The sequence below is a fragment of the Balaenoptera acutorostrata genome, chromosome 8 (genome assembly GCF_949987535.1).
Source record: "Balaenoptera acutorostrata chromosome 8, mBalAcu1.1, whole genome shotgun sequence".
Taxonomy (NCBI): domain Eukaryota; kingdom Metazoa; phylum Chordata; class Mammalia; order Artiodactyla; family Balaenopteridae; genus Balaenoptera; species Balaenoptera acutorostrata.
This window is the reverse complement of record NC_080071.1, coordinates 111,396,413-111,413,096: the sequence shown is the minus strand read 5'-3', so window position 1 is coordinate 111,413,096 and position 16,684 is coordinate 111,396,413. Positions and strand designations below refer to the sequence as shown.

Below are 16,684 nucleotides of genomic sequence, written 5' to 3'. Positions count from 1 at the left end.
TTGGATGTGTAGAGTTAATGTTAATTTTGAGTCTCTAATTTACAAGTTTGGTGCAAGATTATTTGATTTATGATTAAGTTAATGAAATGTCACTATGCAATTTGAGACCATGTTATTAATGATGTAGAAATTAATATTAAAATTAAAACCTTGAGAGAAAAAGGGGAGGTGTTTAGAACTGAGGAAGGATAACTTGTAAATGAGTAACTGTGAATGATCTGAGATTTTACTCTCCTTGTCAACTAACATATATATATATATATATATATATATATATATATATAAACATGAAGCCTTTGGATCAGAGACAAAGAGAGTTTATTACTCATAGCAACAGACAATCATCACAGGGCAATGTGGTGAGGGCCAGATGGTACCTTCTCATGTAGTGAGGTGCCTTACAGGAATGGAACTCCATAATAAGAAAACACTTACCTTGCATAGGATTGCTGCTGACCTGCCCATCCTCCAAATCTTCGTTTGGAAGCTGAGATCAGCCCAGATTAATCTTTCCAGAATAAGGAAACATGGAGACAAGTTAGTGGCTAAAACAAAAACAAAATTAGAGAAGAGAGGAGTGATTTAGATATTTTCCTAGGCTCTTATTTTTTCTTTATATTTTGCAGTTTACATGTTACCTTAAAATAAGATCTATTCATTGTACGTGTCACTACCGTGTAGCCTTCTAGACGTTTAAGATCATAGAAACACAACCAACATTTATGTTAATTTCACATGAGCTGCTCAGTGAAGAGAAGGCATGAATCTGTTTGTCTTCTTTTTGCCTGCTAACTACAGTAGACTGGACCACTCAAGCAGAGATAGTTGATTATATGAGTCTGGAGTTAAGAAAGCTTTCATAAAGCCCTAGTGATTTCTGATGGTTTTAACTGAAGAAAGTTAAGAACCAGTTACAAGTGGTATTTATGCTACTGCTGTGCAAACAAACCTTCTGGTGGTAGAGGTATTTGAAATTCTAGAGAGTGGTGTTTAATTTTTCTCTTATGTGATTTTTTGCAAATAATCTAAAGAATGAAATGATCCTATGAAAACTGCTGCTATTCACATTTTAGCTACAGATCAAAAAAACATCATTTAGTTGAGTGGCCATCAAGTGGAAAGGGCTGTTTATCACAGGAAGTTCTATTCATAAGATTGACATTTCCATATGAATTAATGATGATGACTTAGAATTATGACAACTTTTAAATGAAGATGGCCTTTATTTTGGTTATTTTTTAGAAAAATGCATTTATTTTGTACATCTATCTTTATCCTAAATATTTACCAGGAATGCAAATCATTTTAAGGTAAATATATCTCTCATGCCAGATTAGAAAGCAAAAATTCTTTCAAGTAAATAGATATTTTGGGGCTCCAGAAGTAATTCTTCTAGTGACATTGCAGTGATTGGTGACTAAACTAACATTTCTAAATATGGTAAGTAAAAAATATGATCTTTGAATGAAGCAAACAACCACACAGAAGTCAGCAGTTTTTTCTTTAAAGGATCAGAGAGTAAACGTTTTAGGTTTTATGAGCTATATACTCTGTGTTGCAGCTACTAAAATCTACCATTGTAGTGCAAAAGCAGCTACAATATGTACATGAATAAATGAATAAACATGACTGTGGGCCAAATTTGGTGCACCTAAACTGAGGTTTGTAAGGTTGGATTAAAGAAAAATTATTTTCCCACATGTTAAAATAGTAAGGAAGACCTCATTCAAGACTATTACAATAGAGGGTAGACTATTGCAATAGAGGGAAGACAACTAAACTCAACTCTAAATACAGCAAAGATACGTGGGGATTTATAGCCAAGAAGCAGAGTGTGAGGCAGAGTAGATGGGAAATTTCTAAGAGGACATATCAAGGGTAGTCACTAAGCTGACTTAGCAGGATTCTTGCTAGCAGTGAACAGTCAAGGTCTAGTGAAGAAGAGGGGTCAGAGGTGCCCAACTAAATTTTGGTCAAGAAGGGAGTCTTTGTCAATAGTGCTAAATGCATTTCTAAATAAAGTTATAAATGGAAAAATAAAATATAATTGATAAATGTAGTGAAAAGACTTAATCTTGTACCAGAGAAAAATATTTGTTAAGGTCTCTCAATGGGATAGGTGCCATATTGTGTACTATAGAAGTTGTAAACTGCTGAATACTAGTTCCCCCAGATTACCACCGAGATAACCTGTTAAACGTGATGAAGCACAGCTGAATTTGTTGCTTACTTTTGTGAAGATCACTTTCTTCACCAAGAGTAAGCAGCATATTACCCAAAGGGAATGGTGAAAGAGGGATATTTATGAGGTTTGGGGGGGATCTGGTTTGACAGGTCTTTCAAGAAGTAGTATTGATTAGGATTGGTTGAAATGTGAGTTGCAAAAGTTGAGGATTGGTGAATTTAGGGAGGGGAGGGTTCGGGAGAGACTCTTGAATATTAAACAGTCATTTGGTTGAGTTATGTATTGTTCTGAGAAAGAGATGTTTACTTCAGTGAGCATTAGTTGAGTAGCCTATTTTTCAAATAAATGGGTTTTCAGAAAGTTCCTGAAAAAAAAAAAAAAGGGATGAAGTTATTTGCAACCTCATCTTACCGGCAAGAATTTTCTGAAATATTAAAGCCGTATTAATGCAGACACTTGAACAGTAAATTCATGTTAATGTAGATTGTGGGATGTGTGGGTGTGGATAGTTTCAGTTCTGAAAGGAACAAGAAATAGGGCCTTTCTAGAATTTCTAATGTAATTGAAAACCCAAAACAAACACATGAAAAGTAAATAAAAATAGACAGTAAAATTATTTGAAAGAAATTATATGATTAAATATTAAATGACTGGTAGAAGAGCTCAGAAAAGAGAGACACTGAGTGAGGACTTTAGAAGTGTTGGGAATCTAACAATGCTTTGGGAAAGATGGAAATTCTGGACAGGACCTGGCCATTGGTTACTGGGCATCATAAGCAAAATAGAGTGGGAGTGAAGTATGAGTTGTGTGGACAACTGTAAACAACAGATGATCAGAACTTTTTATGGGTATCAGGAGATAATAAGTAGGGAAATACGTGTTGAAGCCGTGGAGTGAGTAACCTGAGTGTTATGATTGTTTTCAGAGCAAATGAGAACATTCAAAGTGTTGTTCAGGATGTGTTAGACTATGTGATGGGAATAAACTAGAGGCATAGAGAACACTGAAAAAACTAAAACAATCTTCCAAATGAGAGGCTTTATAGCCTCTATATAGGAGATCTATATATATGTATATATATATCTCCATCTATATAGGAGATGAGATAGGAAGATGTAATGAACTTAAGCATATATATATAGAACTTTGAGGGAGGGTGTAGCCAAAAATATAATGAGTTTAATTTTAGTCTACTGAGTTTTATGTATCTGCAAGTCATTTATGTCATCTAGCATAGAACTGGAAATATAAAACTAGCATACGGGAGAGGTCAGGGCTCAAAAGTTTAAGAATCAATATAGGTTCATTCTCTAAATCTGTGAGTTTGTTCTGTTTTGCAAATAAGTTCATTTGTATCATTTTTTTAAGTTTCTGCATATAAACGATTATCATAGGATATTTGTCTTTGTCTGACTTACTTCACTTAGTATGATCATCTCCAGGTCCATCCATATAGCTGCAAATGGCATTATTTCATTCTGTTTAATGGCTGAGTAATATTCCATTGTATATGTACCACATCTTCTTTATCCATTCATCTGTCCATGGACATTTAGAGAATGAACTCCTGGTTACCAGGGCGGGAGGAGGGTGGGGGAAAGATAGATAGGGAGTTTGGGATTGACGTGTACACACTACTGTATTTAAAATAGATAACCAACAATGACCTACTGTAAAAATAAATAAATTTTTAAAAAGTAAAAAAAAAAAAAAAAAAAAAGAAAAAGAATCAATATAGGTAGGTCTGAGTAGAAATGACTAGTTAGAGAATAGCACTTGGGGAAAAAAAAGCTCAGAATTGAGCTTTGGAGGATGTCTTTGTTTAGATAGCAATTGGATGAGTAGAACATACAGAAATTTTTGAAGAAAGGATTCCAGGACAAGGTAATGCTTCAAAAGCAAGAAAAGATTTCAGAATTCTTCTGCTCATTGTAATTGTCACAGACTGCAAAGTTGAGTGTGGTGGGGATTAAGCCTGTAGAAAGAGCACACTGGATTTGGTTATCACAGGTCAGTGTTGATGTTGGCAGTTTGCTATTTCAGGAGAGTGAGGACTGCACCTGTGCTTCAGGGAGGTATGGAGAATTACATGTATGGTGGACACACAGGGTAAGGCTGAAACCCCTTGTACAAAAGGTTTACTGAGGCTTATTGTGAAAGGACAAAAGCCTGGGACAGAGCAAAAGAGCTGCATGAGGGTGATTATTATTATTATTTTTAATATAGAGAAGAAATATACAACATGAAAAGTACAAGTAAATGGCAAGAGGTAGATATTTAAGAAATATCAGAAATCAAAGATATTTAAAAGCATGGAGCATACTGATTTGGCTACAAAACAGCTTTTTTGCCTTTCAAGAGAGAAAGATCGCCTCTTTCCAGAAGGCTGGGGGAAAGGAAGAGTGTACATGGAATGAGATTTTGAGGTAGACAAAAAGGACAGCTAAGCCATTTCAGATGGCCTCAATTTTCTCAGGTAAATATATGGAGCCTGCGGTTCCTTAAAAAGTGAGGAAATTTTCTATATAGTTATGAGCAGTGTTTTAGGAGGGATGGGTAAAGGCCAGCTGTGTTTCAACTATGATTAGCTCATAGTCTAGATTTACCACTGATATCTTTAAATAATGATTAAATCTTAACTTGATATTTAACAAATCCTTCCTAAATTTATTTGAACATTTTCAGTGATTATCATTTCATTATTTTGTGTTAGTGTTTTTTCTAATATTTTCAGTTTGAGTGTGAATTTTAAAAAATGGATGCTATAGAATTTTTATTTTAGATATGTTAAAAATAGGTTTTTCAGGCAAAAATCATATTTGTATTAAAATGTTTCAAACAACCAATTTGCCAAGATTTTTCCCACTTTTTGAAAATTCTCTCCACAGATAGATGATAGATGATAGAGGGATAGATGTAATTTTGAAACATTAAATCAAATGTCTAAATAAATGCATCATTACATTATCAATAATAACATTAAAAAATAAGGTGACTTTATACTGATATTCATGGAAGGTGAATGTTGTCAGCTGTCAACACCCAGAATAACCTGTTACGCAAAGCTGAATTTATTACCTATTGCAGTCAGGGAGGACAACATTTTGATAGTCTTAGTATGTCCAGAAGGAGAGGTTGGTGGGGTGGGTTGGGGGTTGTGTATAGGGCTGGAAATCTAGATGTGAATTGTTAAGACAGGTGTTTCAGTGTGAGGGTCTGATCGAAGATGGGTGCATTTCATGAGGTAATGGCCTAGGAGGTCTCTGCACACAGAGAGGTAAGCATCTTGAGGTGACCCTAAAGTTAACAGTTGTTTGATAATTTAGAAATTTGCTCAGTTGTAGGAGCTTATGGTTCAGATAAATTACTTTTCAGCAAGTTTATGAAAAAAAAAATTAAGTTTTGTACTGATTTATAGTATCGTCTTCATGGGCAAGAACTAAAAGTAAAATCTTATGGATGTAGGTCCTGACAGTTGGGGTGGATGCAGAGGCCTCAGTTCTCAATTTCAACAGCAAACTGGAATGTGAAGTGCATTACTACCTGCTTTGAGTGGACTAGGTATAAAATAAAAGGTTGCCTTTACTGGAAAGAACTTAAACTAGGATATAGTACTGTTTTTCCTTTTGCTAGACAAATTATGGAAAAAAGAATTGGACAGAAATGTCAGGAGTTTGGATGGTGGGGGGGCAGACACTAAAAGTATCATTACATTCTTACAGCTCAGGATGGAGGGGCACGACAGTAATTCTACCTTGTCACATCTTTTCATTAAAAAAAAAAAACTGACTGAATATGTGTTCGGGATAATTGACTCTTAATGTTCAATGAGCTGAAAAGGAAGAAAGATTATTTAATCAAAGTACTGTATAGACATGCATAATACAGTGTTTTAAGAATGTTTCAAGTACACCTACCTTAATCTTCCTGTGTTAATGCACTTTACCCATTGATCTGATTCACTCATATTTCATTACCTAATATTAAACAAAATATGAGGTGACAGTTTTGAAATATATTTCCAGAAAGTAATTTATTAATGCAATATTAGGAGTTTCAAAACTGGGAGATTCCACTAGTGATTATAAATCAAACAGTAAAGTAGGATAAATATGACACACAGAAGACCAGATTTTAAAGACCAGAAAAAATTAAAGAGAATTAATAAAGGTAGATATTAGATGCTTTTAAAATAATTCATGCAGAAATCTGTATTAAATATTAACCTGGAGAGTTACAGCTGTATTAAAACAAAAAAAGGTTTCTGGGCTTCCCTGGTGGCGCAGTGGTTGAGAGTCTGCCTGCCAATGCAGGGGACATGGGTTCGAGCCCTGGTCTGGGAAGATCCCACGTGCCGCAGAGCAACTAGGCCCGTGAGCCACAATTACTGAGCCTGCGCGTCTGGAGCCTGTGCTCCGCAACAAGAGAGGCCGTGATAGTGAGAGGCCAGCGCATCGCGATGAAGAGTGGCCCCCACTTGCCACAACTGGAGAAAAGCCCTCGCACAGAAGCGAAGACCCAACACAGCCATAAATAAATAAATAAATACAATTTAAAAAAAAAAAAAAAAAAAGGTTTCTCCCACTAATGCAACATTGAAACTCTAATAGTAAAATTTGCAGGAGTACAGATCCAAAGGGATTTATAAATCTCAAATCTCTATAGATGTTTTGAAAGTCTAAATAATTATCCAATGAAATTTACTTTAAAAATATTAAATGTAAAGAGTTGAAGGAAAAACCTACAACCAAGATTATTCTACCCAGCAAGGATCTTATTCAGATCTGATGGAGAAATTAAAACCTTTACGGAAAACCAAAAGCTAAGAGAATTCAGCACCAGCAAACCAGCTTTACAACAAATGCTAAAGGAACTTCTCTAGGCAGGAAACACAAGAGAAGGAAAAGACCTACAATAACAAACCCAAAATAATTAAGAAAATGGTAATAGGAACATACATATTGATAATTAACTTAAATGTAAATGGATTAAATGCTCCAACCAAAAGACATAGACTGGCTGAATGGATACAAAAACAAGACCCGTATATATGCTGTCTACAAGAGACCCACTTCAGACCTAGGGACACATACAGACTGAAAATGAAGGGGTGGAAAAGGATATTCCATGAAAATGGAAATCAAAAGAAAACTGGAGTAGCAATTCTCATACCAGACAGAATAGACTCTAAAATAAAGACTGTTACAAGACACAAAGAAGGACAGTACAAAATGATAAAGGGATCAATCCAAAAAGAAGATATAACAATTGTATATATTTATGCACCCAAAATAGGAGCACATCAATACATAAGGCAAATGCTAACAGCCATAAAAGGGGAAATTGACAGTAGCACAATCATTGTAGGGGACTTTAATACCCCACTTTCACCAATGGACAGATCATCCAAAATGAAAATAAATAAGGAAACACAAGCTTTAAATGATATATTAAACAAGGTGGACTTAATTGATATTTATAGGACATTACATCCAAAACCAATGATTACACTTTCTTCTCAAGTGCTCATGGAACATTCTCCAGGATAGATCATATCTTGGGTCACAAACCAAGACTTGGTAAATTTAAGAAAATGGAAATTGTATCAAGTATCTTTTCAAACTACAATGCTATGAGACTAGATATCAAATAACAGCAAAAATCTGTAAAAAATACAAACACATGGAGGGTAAACAATACACTACTAAATAACCAAGAGATCACTAAAGAAATCAAAGGGGAAATCAAAAAATACCAAGAAAGAAATGACAATGAAAACACAACAACCCAAAACCTATGGGATGCAGCAAAAGCAGTTCTAAGAGGTCAGTTTATAGCAATACAATCCTACCTCAAGGAAAAAAAAAAAAATCTCAAATAAACAACCTAACCTTACACCTAAAGCAATTAGAGAAAGAAGAACAAAAGAACCCCAAAGTTAGCCGAAGGAAAGAAATCATAAAGATCAGATCAGAAATAAATGAAAAAGAAATGAAGGAAACAATAGTAAAACTAAAAGCTGGTTCTTTGAGAAGGTAAACAAAATGATGAATCATTAGCCAGACTCATCAAGAAAAAAAGAGAGAAGACTCAAATCAACAGAATTAGCAATGAAAAAGGAGAAATAACAACTACAAGGATTATGAAAGATTACTACAAGCAACTATATGCCAATCAAATGGACAACCTGGAAGACATGGACAACTTCTTAGAAGAGCACAACCTTCCAACACTGAACCAGGAAGAAATAGAAAATATGAACCAACCAATCACAAGCACTGAAATTGAAACTGTGATTAAAAATCTTCCAACAAACGAAAGCTCAGGACCAGACGGCTTCAGAGGCGAATTCTGTCAAACATTTAGAGAAGAGCTAACACCTATCCTTCTCAAACTCTTCCAAAATATAGCAGAGGGACGAACACTCCCAAAGTCATTCTACGAGGCCACCATCACCCTGATACCAAAACCAGACAAAGATGTCACAAAGAAAGAAAACTACAGACCAATATCACTGATGAACATAGATGCAAAAATCCTCAACAAAATATTAGCAAACAGAATCCAACAGCTCATTAATAGGATCATACACCATGATCAAGTGGGGTTTATCCCAGGAATGCAAGGATTCTTCAGTATACGCAAATCAATCAATCAATGTGATAAGCCATATTAACAGATTGAAGGAGAAAAATCATATGGTCATCTCAATAGATGCAGAAAAAACTTTTGACAAAATTCAACATCCATTTATAATAAAAACCCTCCAGAAAGTAGGCATAGAGGGAACTTAACATGATAAAGGCCATATATGACAAACCCACAGCCAACATTTTTCTCAGTGGTGAAAAACTGAAGCCATTTCCTCTAAGATCATGAACAAGACACAGTTGCCCACTCTCACCACTATTATTCAACATAATTTTGGAAGTTTTAGCCACAGCAATCAGAGAAGAGAAAGAAATAAAAGGAATCCAAATCGGAGAAGAAAAAGTAAAGCTGCCATTGTTTGCAGATGACATGATACTATACATAGAGAATCCTAAAGATGCTACCAGAATACTGCTAGAGCTAATCAATGAATTTGGTAAAGTAACAGAATACAAAATTAATGCACAGAAATCTCTTGCATTCCTATACATTAATGATGAAAAATCTGAAAGAGAAATTAAGGAAACACTCCCATTTACCACTGCAACCAAAAGAATGAAATATGTAGGAATAAACCTACCTAAGGAGACAAAAGACCTGTATGCAGAAAATTATAAGACACTGATGGAAAAAATTAAAGGTGATACAAACAGATGGAGAGATATACCATGTTCTTGGAGTGGAAGAATCAATGTGTGAAAATGACTGTGCTACCCAAAGCAATCTACAGATTCAATACAATCCCTATCAAACTACCAATGGCATTTTTCACAGAACTAGAACAAAAAATTTCACAATTTGTATGGAAACACAAAGGACCCCGAATAGCCAAAGCAATCTTGAGAAAGAAAAATGGAGCTGGAGGTATCAGGCTCCTGGACTTAAGACTATACCACAAAGCAACAGTAATCAAGACAGTATGGTACTGGCACAAAAACAGAAACATAGCTCAATGGAATAGGATAGAAAGCCCAGAGATAAACCCATGCACATATGGTCACCTTATTTTTGACAAAGGAGGCAAGAATATACAATGGAGAAAAGACAGCCTCTTCAATAAGTGGTGTTGGGAAAACTGGACAGCTACCTGTAAAAGAATGAAATTAGAACACTCCCTAACACCATACACAAAAATAAACTCAAAATGGATTAAAGACCTAAATGTAAGGCCAGACACTATCAAACTCTTAGAGGAAAACATAGGCAGAACATTGTATAACAAAAATCACAGCAAGATCCTTTCTGACCCACCTCCTAGAGAAATGGAAATAAAAACAAAAATAAACAAATGGGACCTAATGAAACATAAAACCTTTTGCACAGCAAAGGAAACCATAAACAAGACCAAAAGACAGCCCTCAACATGGGAGAAAATATTTGCAAATGAAGCAACTGACAAAGGATTAATCTCCAAAATTTACAAGCAGCTCATGCAGCTCAATATAAGAAAAACAAACAACCCCATCCAAAAATGGGCAGGAGACCTAAATAGACATTTCTCCAGAAAAGATATACAGTTTGCCCACAAACACATGAACGGATGCTCAACATCACTAATCATTAGAGAAATACAAATCAAAACTACAATGAGGTATCCCCTCACACCGGTCAGAATGGCCATCATCAAAAAATCTACAAACAATAAATGCTGGAGAGGGTGTGGAGAAAAGGGAACCCTCTTGCACTGTTGGTGGGAATGTAAATTGATACAGCCACTATGGAGAACAATATGGAGATTCATTAAAAAACTAAAAGTAGAGCTACCATGTGACCCAGCAATCCCACTACTGGGCATATACCCTGAGAAAATCATAATTCAAAAAGTGTCATGTACCACAGTGTTCATTGCAGCTCTATTTACAATAGCCAGGACATGGAAGCAACCTAAGTGTCCACTGACAGATGAATGGATAAAGAAGATGTGGTGCATATATACAATGGAATATCACTCAGCCATAAAAGAAATGAAACTGAGTTATTTGCAGTGAGGTGGATGGACCTAGAGTCTGTCATACAGAGTGAAGTAAGTCAGAAATAGAAAAACAAATACCATATGCTAACACATATATATGGAATCTAAAAAATAATAATAATAATAATAATGTTCATGAAGAACCTATGGCCAGGATGGGAATAAAGACGCTGACCTACTAGAGAATGAACTTGAGGACACGGGGAGGGGGAAGGGTAAGCTGGGACAAAGTGAGACAGTGGCATGTACATATATACACTATCAAATGTAAAACCGATAGCTAGTGGGAAGCAGTCGCATAGCACAGGGAGATCAGGTTGGTGCTTTGTGACCACCTAGAGTGGTGGGATAGGGAGGGTGGGAGGGATGGAGACACAAGAGGGAAGAGGTATGGGGATATATGTATATGTATAGCTGACTCACTTTGTTATATAGTAGAAACTAACTCACCATTGTAAAGCAATTATACTCCAGTAAAGATGTTTAAAAAATAAAGAGTATTTTACTGGAACTATTTTCTATGTTGAAAAATATTCAACAACAGGTGAGTGATAAAGAAATGATGTCATGTTCATGAATAGAACACTGTGCAACTGTTAAAAGAATGAGGTAGACACATGTGTACTGACATGAAACATTCTTTAAGATTATTAAATTTAAAAAGAAGTGCATCATCAAAAAACAGACATCAGTGGAGCAGAATAGAGAGCCCAGAAATAAATCCACATACTTATGGTCAGTTAATCTATGACAAAGGAGGCAAGAATATACAATGGAGAAAAGACAATCTCTTCAATAAGTGGTGCTGGGAAAACTGGACAGCTATATGTAAAACAGTGAATTTAGAACATTTTCCCTCACTATATACAAAATTATATACAAAAATAAACTCAAGTGGATTAAAGACCTAAACATAAACATGACACCATAAAACTACTAGGAAAGTACATAGCAGAACACTCTTTGACATAAATCACAGCAATATTTTTTGGATCTGTCTCCTAAAGCAAAGAAAACAAAAGCAAAAATAAACAAATGGGACCTAATAAACCTAGAAGCTTTAGCACAGCATAGGAAACCATCGACAAAACAAAATGACAGCCTACTGAATGGGATAAAACTTTTGCGAATGATATGACTGATAAGGGGTTAATATCCAAAACATATAAAGAACTCATACAACTCGATATTAAAAAAACAAACGACCCAATTAAAAAATAGGCAGAAGACCTGAATAGACATTTTCCCAAAGAAGACATACAGATGGCCAACGGGCACATGAAAAGATGGTCAACATCATTAATCATCAGAGAAATGCAAATTAAAACCACAGTGATATATCACCTCACACCTGTCAGAATGGCTATCATCAAAAAGTCAACAAATAACAAATGCTGGTGAGGACGTGGAGAAAAGGGAACCCTTGTACACTGTTGGTGGGAATGTAAATTGGTGCAGCCACTGTGGAAAACAGTATGGAAATTCCTCAAAAAAACTGAAAGTAGAACTACCATATGATTCAGCACTTCCACTCCTGGGTATATATCTGAATACACCAAAAACATCAATTTGAAAAGATACATGTACCCCAATGTTCATAGGAACATTATTTACAATTGCCAAGATATGGAAGCAACCTAAGTGTCCATCAACAGATGAAGGGATAAAGAAGATGCGATATATACATGGATATACAGTATGTGGATATACAGTGGAATACTACTTAGCCAGGAAAAAAGAATGAAATTTTGCCATTTGCAGCAACGTGGATGGACTTGGAGAGCATTATGCTAAGTGAGATAAGTCAGACAGAGAAAGAAAAATACTGTGTGATACCACTTATATGTGGAATCTAAAAAATACAACAAACTAGTGAATATAACAAAAAAGAAACAGACTCACAAATACAGAGAACAAACCAGGGGTTACCAGTGAGGAGAGGGAAGGAAGAAGGGGCAAGATAGGGGTAGGGGATTAAGAGGTTCAAACTACTATCTATAAAATAAGCTACAAGAATATATTGTACAATACAGGGAATATAGCCAATATTTTATAGTAATTATGAAGGGAATATAACCTTTAAAACTGTGAATCACTATGTTGTATACCTGAAGCTTATATAATATTGTACATTATCTATACCTCAATTTTTAAAAAACATTAAAAAAAGTGCATCATAAAAAAAAATTATGTGGCACACATATACAATGGAATATTACTCGGCCATAAAAAGAAATGAAATGGAGTTATTTGTAGTGAGGTGGATGGACCTAGAGTCTGTCATACAGAGTGAAGTAAGTCAGAAAGAGAAAAACAAATACTGTATGCTAACACATATATATGGAACCAAAAAAAAAAAAAAAAGATTCTGAAGAAACTAGGGGCAGGACAGGAATAAAGACGCAGACGTAGAGAATGGACTTGAGGACACGGGGAGGGGAAAATGTAAGCTGGGACGAAGTGAGAGAGTGGCATGGACATGCATACACTACCAAACGTAAAATAGATAGCTAGTGGGAAGCAGCCACATAGCACAGGGAGATCAGTTTGCTGCTTTGTGACCACCTAGAGGGGTGGGATAGGGAGGGTGGGAGGGAGACGCAAGAAGGAGGGGATATGGCGATATATGTATACATATAGCTGATTCACTTTGTTATAAAGCAGAAACTAACACACAATTGTAAAGCAATTATACTCCAATAAAGATGTTAAAAAAAATTAAAGGTAGTCTTTATCTTCTCAAACAAACTCCACTTCCTTCTATTTTGATTCTAAGGGAAATAAAAATTAACTTTCCTTCATCTATCCCAATATAATCCATCATCTGCTGCGGGTTTCCTCTTACTATGGGAGACGGTAAGGCCATATGTTACTTTATCTCTTCTGTTGAAGAAGAATCACTATTCATGCTCTCTGGGCTCCTCTTTCTCCCTAAGCCCTTAGATCCTCATCCCTATTTAGAATTCTGCAGTGTGCTGGTCCCCTGGGAAAAGAACCAGTCACTGATTGGCTTTTTGCTATATTTATTACCATGGTGCAGTAGAAGGGGAAAACCCTCCTTCTCTTAATTTATTGTGAAAATATTTTAAGGATGTTTGTTAAGACACGTTATTTATGCTAATCTGTGATGGCAGTGTCTATGCGTATCAAGAGGTGGTCCAGAATTGAGAAAATGAAGAAAAATAACAGAGGCGTCGGTTGAGGTTGGACTATAGATTAAGGCAAGCGTTGATTGAGAGCAGGAAGACAGGACACCAGAGTCAGCTGGCAAGGCTGAATTGAGTAACACAGGGGACCAGTATTGCTCTTGAGCCTGTGATCATATATTTGGGATAGAAAGGGAAGGGAAGAGAGGTAAAGAATAGAAATCAAAATAAATATTTATTATGCGCGTAACCCTGTTACTTGTCTTACATCACTAGAAAGGTCAGCAGGTAAAGTTAATGATAAAAAGAACCCAACTTATCTGTAGGTGATGAAAGAAATTCAGTAGGTGATACAAGACCTTATTTTTAAGTTCACATAGGACCATCTTGCGGTACACCTAAGTACAACCAGATGGTAACTTGAAATCTTTGTCTCTTTTTCTCCTTTCTTAAAACACTATTTGTCTTTCCTTGTGGCCCATGTCTTTCCAACATGTCACTGTCCCCATGTGACTAAGGTCAAGAAGAACCACTGGCCTTCTGTGCCATCCCTGACTCTAGTCGGAGAGTCATAGTGGACTCTCAGTCTTCTGAATGAATCACGGAAGAAAGACAAACTTCATTTTTGCTAGTATTGATTGCTTCTCATCATAACTTCTGGGTGTTACTATTTATAATATTGAAATAACTAGAGAATGTGTCAGAAAACCTTGCTCTGCCAAAACTGTCAGACATTTCCACATAGTTTTCACAACCCACCATGCAGTATTTGTTTACCACTATTATGCAGATGAAGACAGGTTCTGATAATTGTAAATTATATAACTTCATTTACTGTGAATAGTAGGTCCGATCCCTCTCAATATTTCTTCCAAGAATGGGCAGGCGGTTAGGGGGGTGCAATACCATGGAGAAGTTTAGAATTGGGTAAAACTGAAAAGGACATTATCAAAAAAAAAAAAAAAAGAAAGAAAACACTCAAGACTGCTTTTATTTGGGTGTCTTCCCTTTTATCTAATCATATAAATATATGTATAATATGTCTATTATTTGTATAGCTTTTATGTAGATACAGATATCTTTTTTTAACTTCTGAATATCCTTTCTGGCAGTTTGTCTCAGATTGGTATTTTCAGTCTATGGTATTCTTAATATGAGTTAATTTCCTAATAAATGTGGCTGAATTTAACTCAAAAATATTTAAAATCAACAGCTGTCCAGATGAAATGCAATTATTTACACTGAAAACATCATTCTCTTTAAAGTTGAAAAAGTGGATACAATGGTACACATATAGTCTCAGAGATTTTGACCAGTGGTCACACAATCCAGACAAAATACCAGAGGCACAATTCTAAACCCAAGGGAGAAAGAGGTTGAGTGGCAATTGAGCGGTGGTAGGACTGGGTATGTGAAAAAGTCCGCATGAACGTGATTCATATGATAGTCTCAGAATTGTGTCGAGTTATGTTTAACTGGCATCCTCGTTGAAAGTTTACCTAGATCACTAATTAGCAGCAGCTTCGAAAATGGGAGGCATTTCTCTTTGTCCCTTCTTTCTCATCTTAGCATGGGCAGCAGTTGCCCATGTTTTAATTACTTTTCATTTGTTCAACCAAGAATCTGAGTGACCCTCTCACTAACACTGTTTTCATTGCACAATAGACCATGTGCCGGGTGGGCTTCCTGAAGAGGATTAATGAGAGCCAAGTACAGAAATCTGCTCAGGTTATTAAAGGCTAACAGTGATTGTTCTAATGTGTCTGTTTATTATGCACATTATCTCCTCTACACTCATTATATTACCTAGTCAATGTGTTTGTCAATTGTTAATATCTTTCTGTTGCAGATACAGACGTGGTGTATAAAAGCGAGAACGGACATGTCATTAAACTGAATATAGAAACAAATACTACTACATTATTATTGGAAAACACAACTTTTGTAAGTAATGAATAATTAATTACTTTAATCATTTCAGTATTGTTTAGAATGCTCTCTTGGTATACATAATGGTCATTTTCTTCAGCTTCAGCACTTGCAAAGCTTTTCAGGTGAAAAGTTAAGGCTGGGATATTACTAGAATCAGTAGATCTATTGATAGAAAATACCCATGTGACCATCCGCACTGTTTTCTCCCCATTTATCCTTTTTAGTAAATGAATAAGTGTTTCTAAGAATAATATTTTTTTAGAATGAATATTTATTCCAATATTTTCTATGTAAGTTTAGCCATACAAAGGCCAAAATTTAAAAAAAAAAAGGTTAATCTAACCCAAGTCATCATAACTTTTTCTCCCCCTTTACTTTTCATTCTTCCTGACTTGTTTCTAATTGTGGTTTTGGAAATCAAGTAGAAAGCAGGCTTGGTAAAACTGGCCTTTAGTTGGAGTTGATATGCTTTACTTTTATAATTAAGCATTCTATCAGTATCATTTCTCTTCTCCAGAATCATTGTTTGGCCTAACAATGATCCAAATAACTGAATGTATTTATTTTGCTCTCATAAATGTACATGAACTTTGGGGTAAATTCAGTCCTCTTAAGGTTAGATTTAGCTATGATTACCTATTGAGTAAGTGATAATGAATTAACTGCTTCAAATGTTCAAAATCTAGGATCAAACACCACTGAAAAATAGTTTAAAGTTATTTGCTCATTGTTTTATACAAAGGTTCAATGTATTGCCTATTAGATGAGTCCTTATGTTATAACACATGAACTTAGGC

At 35.5% G+C, this 16,684-nt stretch overlaps 1 protein-coding gene across 2 annotated transcripts in view; it reads left to right on the top strand.

The window, feature by feature from the left end:
- Nucleotides 1-16,684, top strand: part of DPP10 (dipeptidyl peptidase like 10) — a 690,622-nt gene that overhangs the window by 336,253 nt on the left and 337,685 nt on the right. For both annotated transcript variants that reach the window (XM_057551306.1, XM_057551305.1), the window contains exon 4: nt 15,805-15,899. In XM_057551306.1, the coding sequence (XP_057407289.1) occupies nt 15,805-15,899 (95 nt within the window). The remainder of the gene's footprint in view (nt 1-15,804; nt 15,900-16,684) is intronic.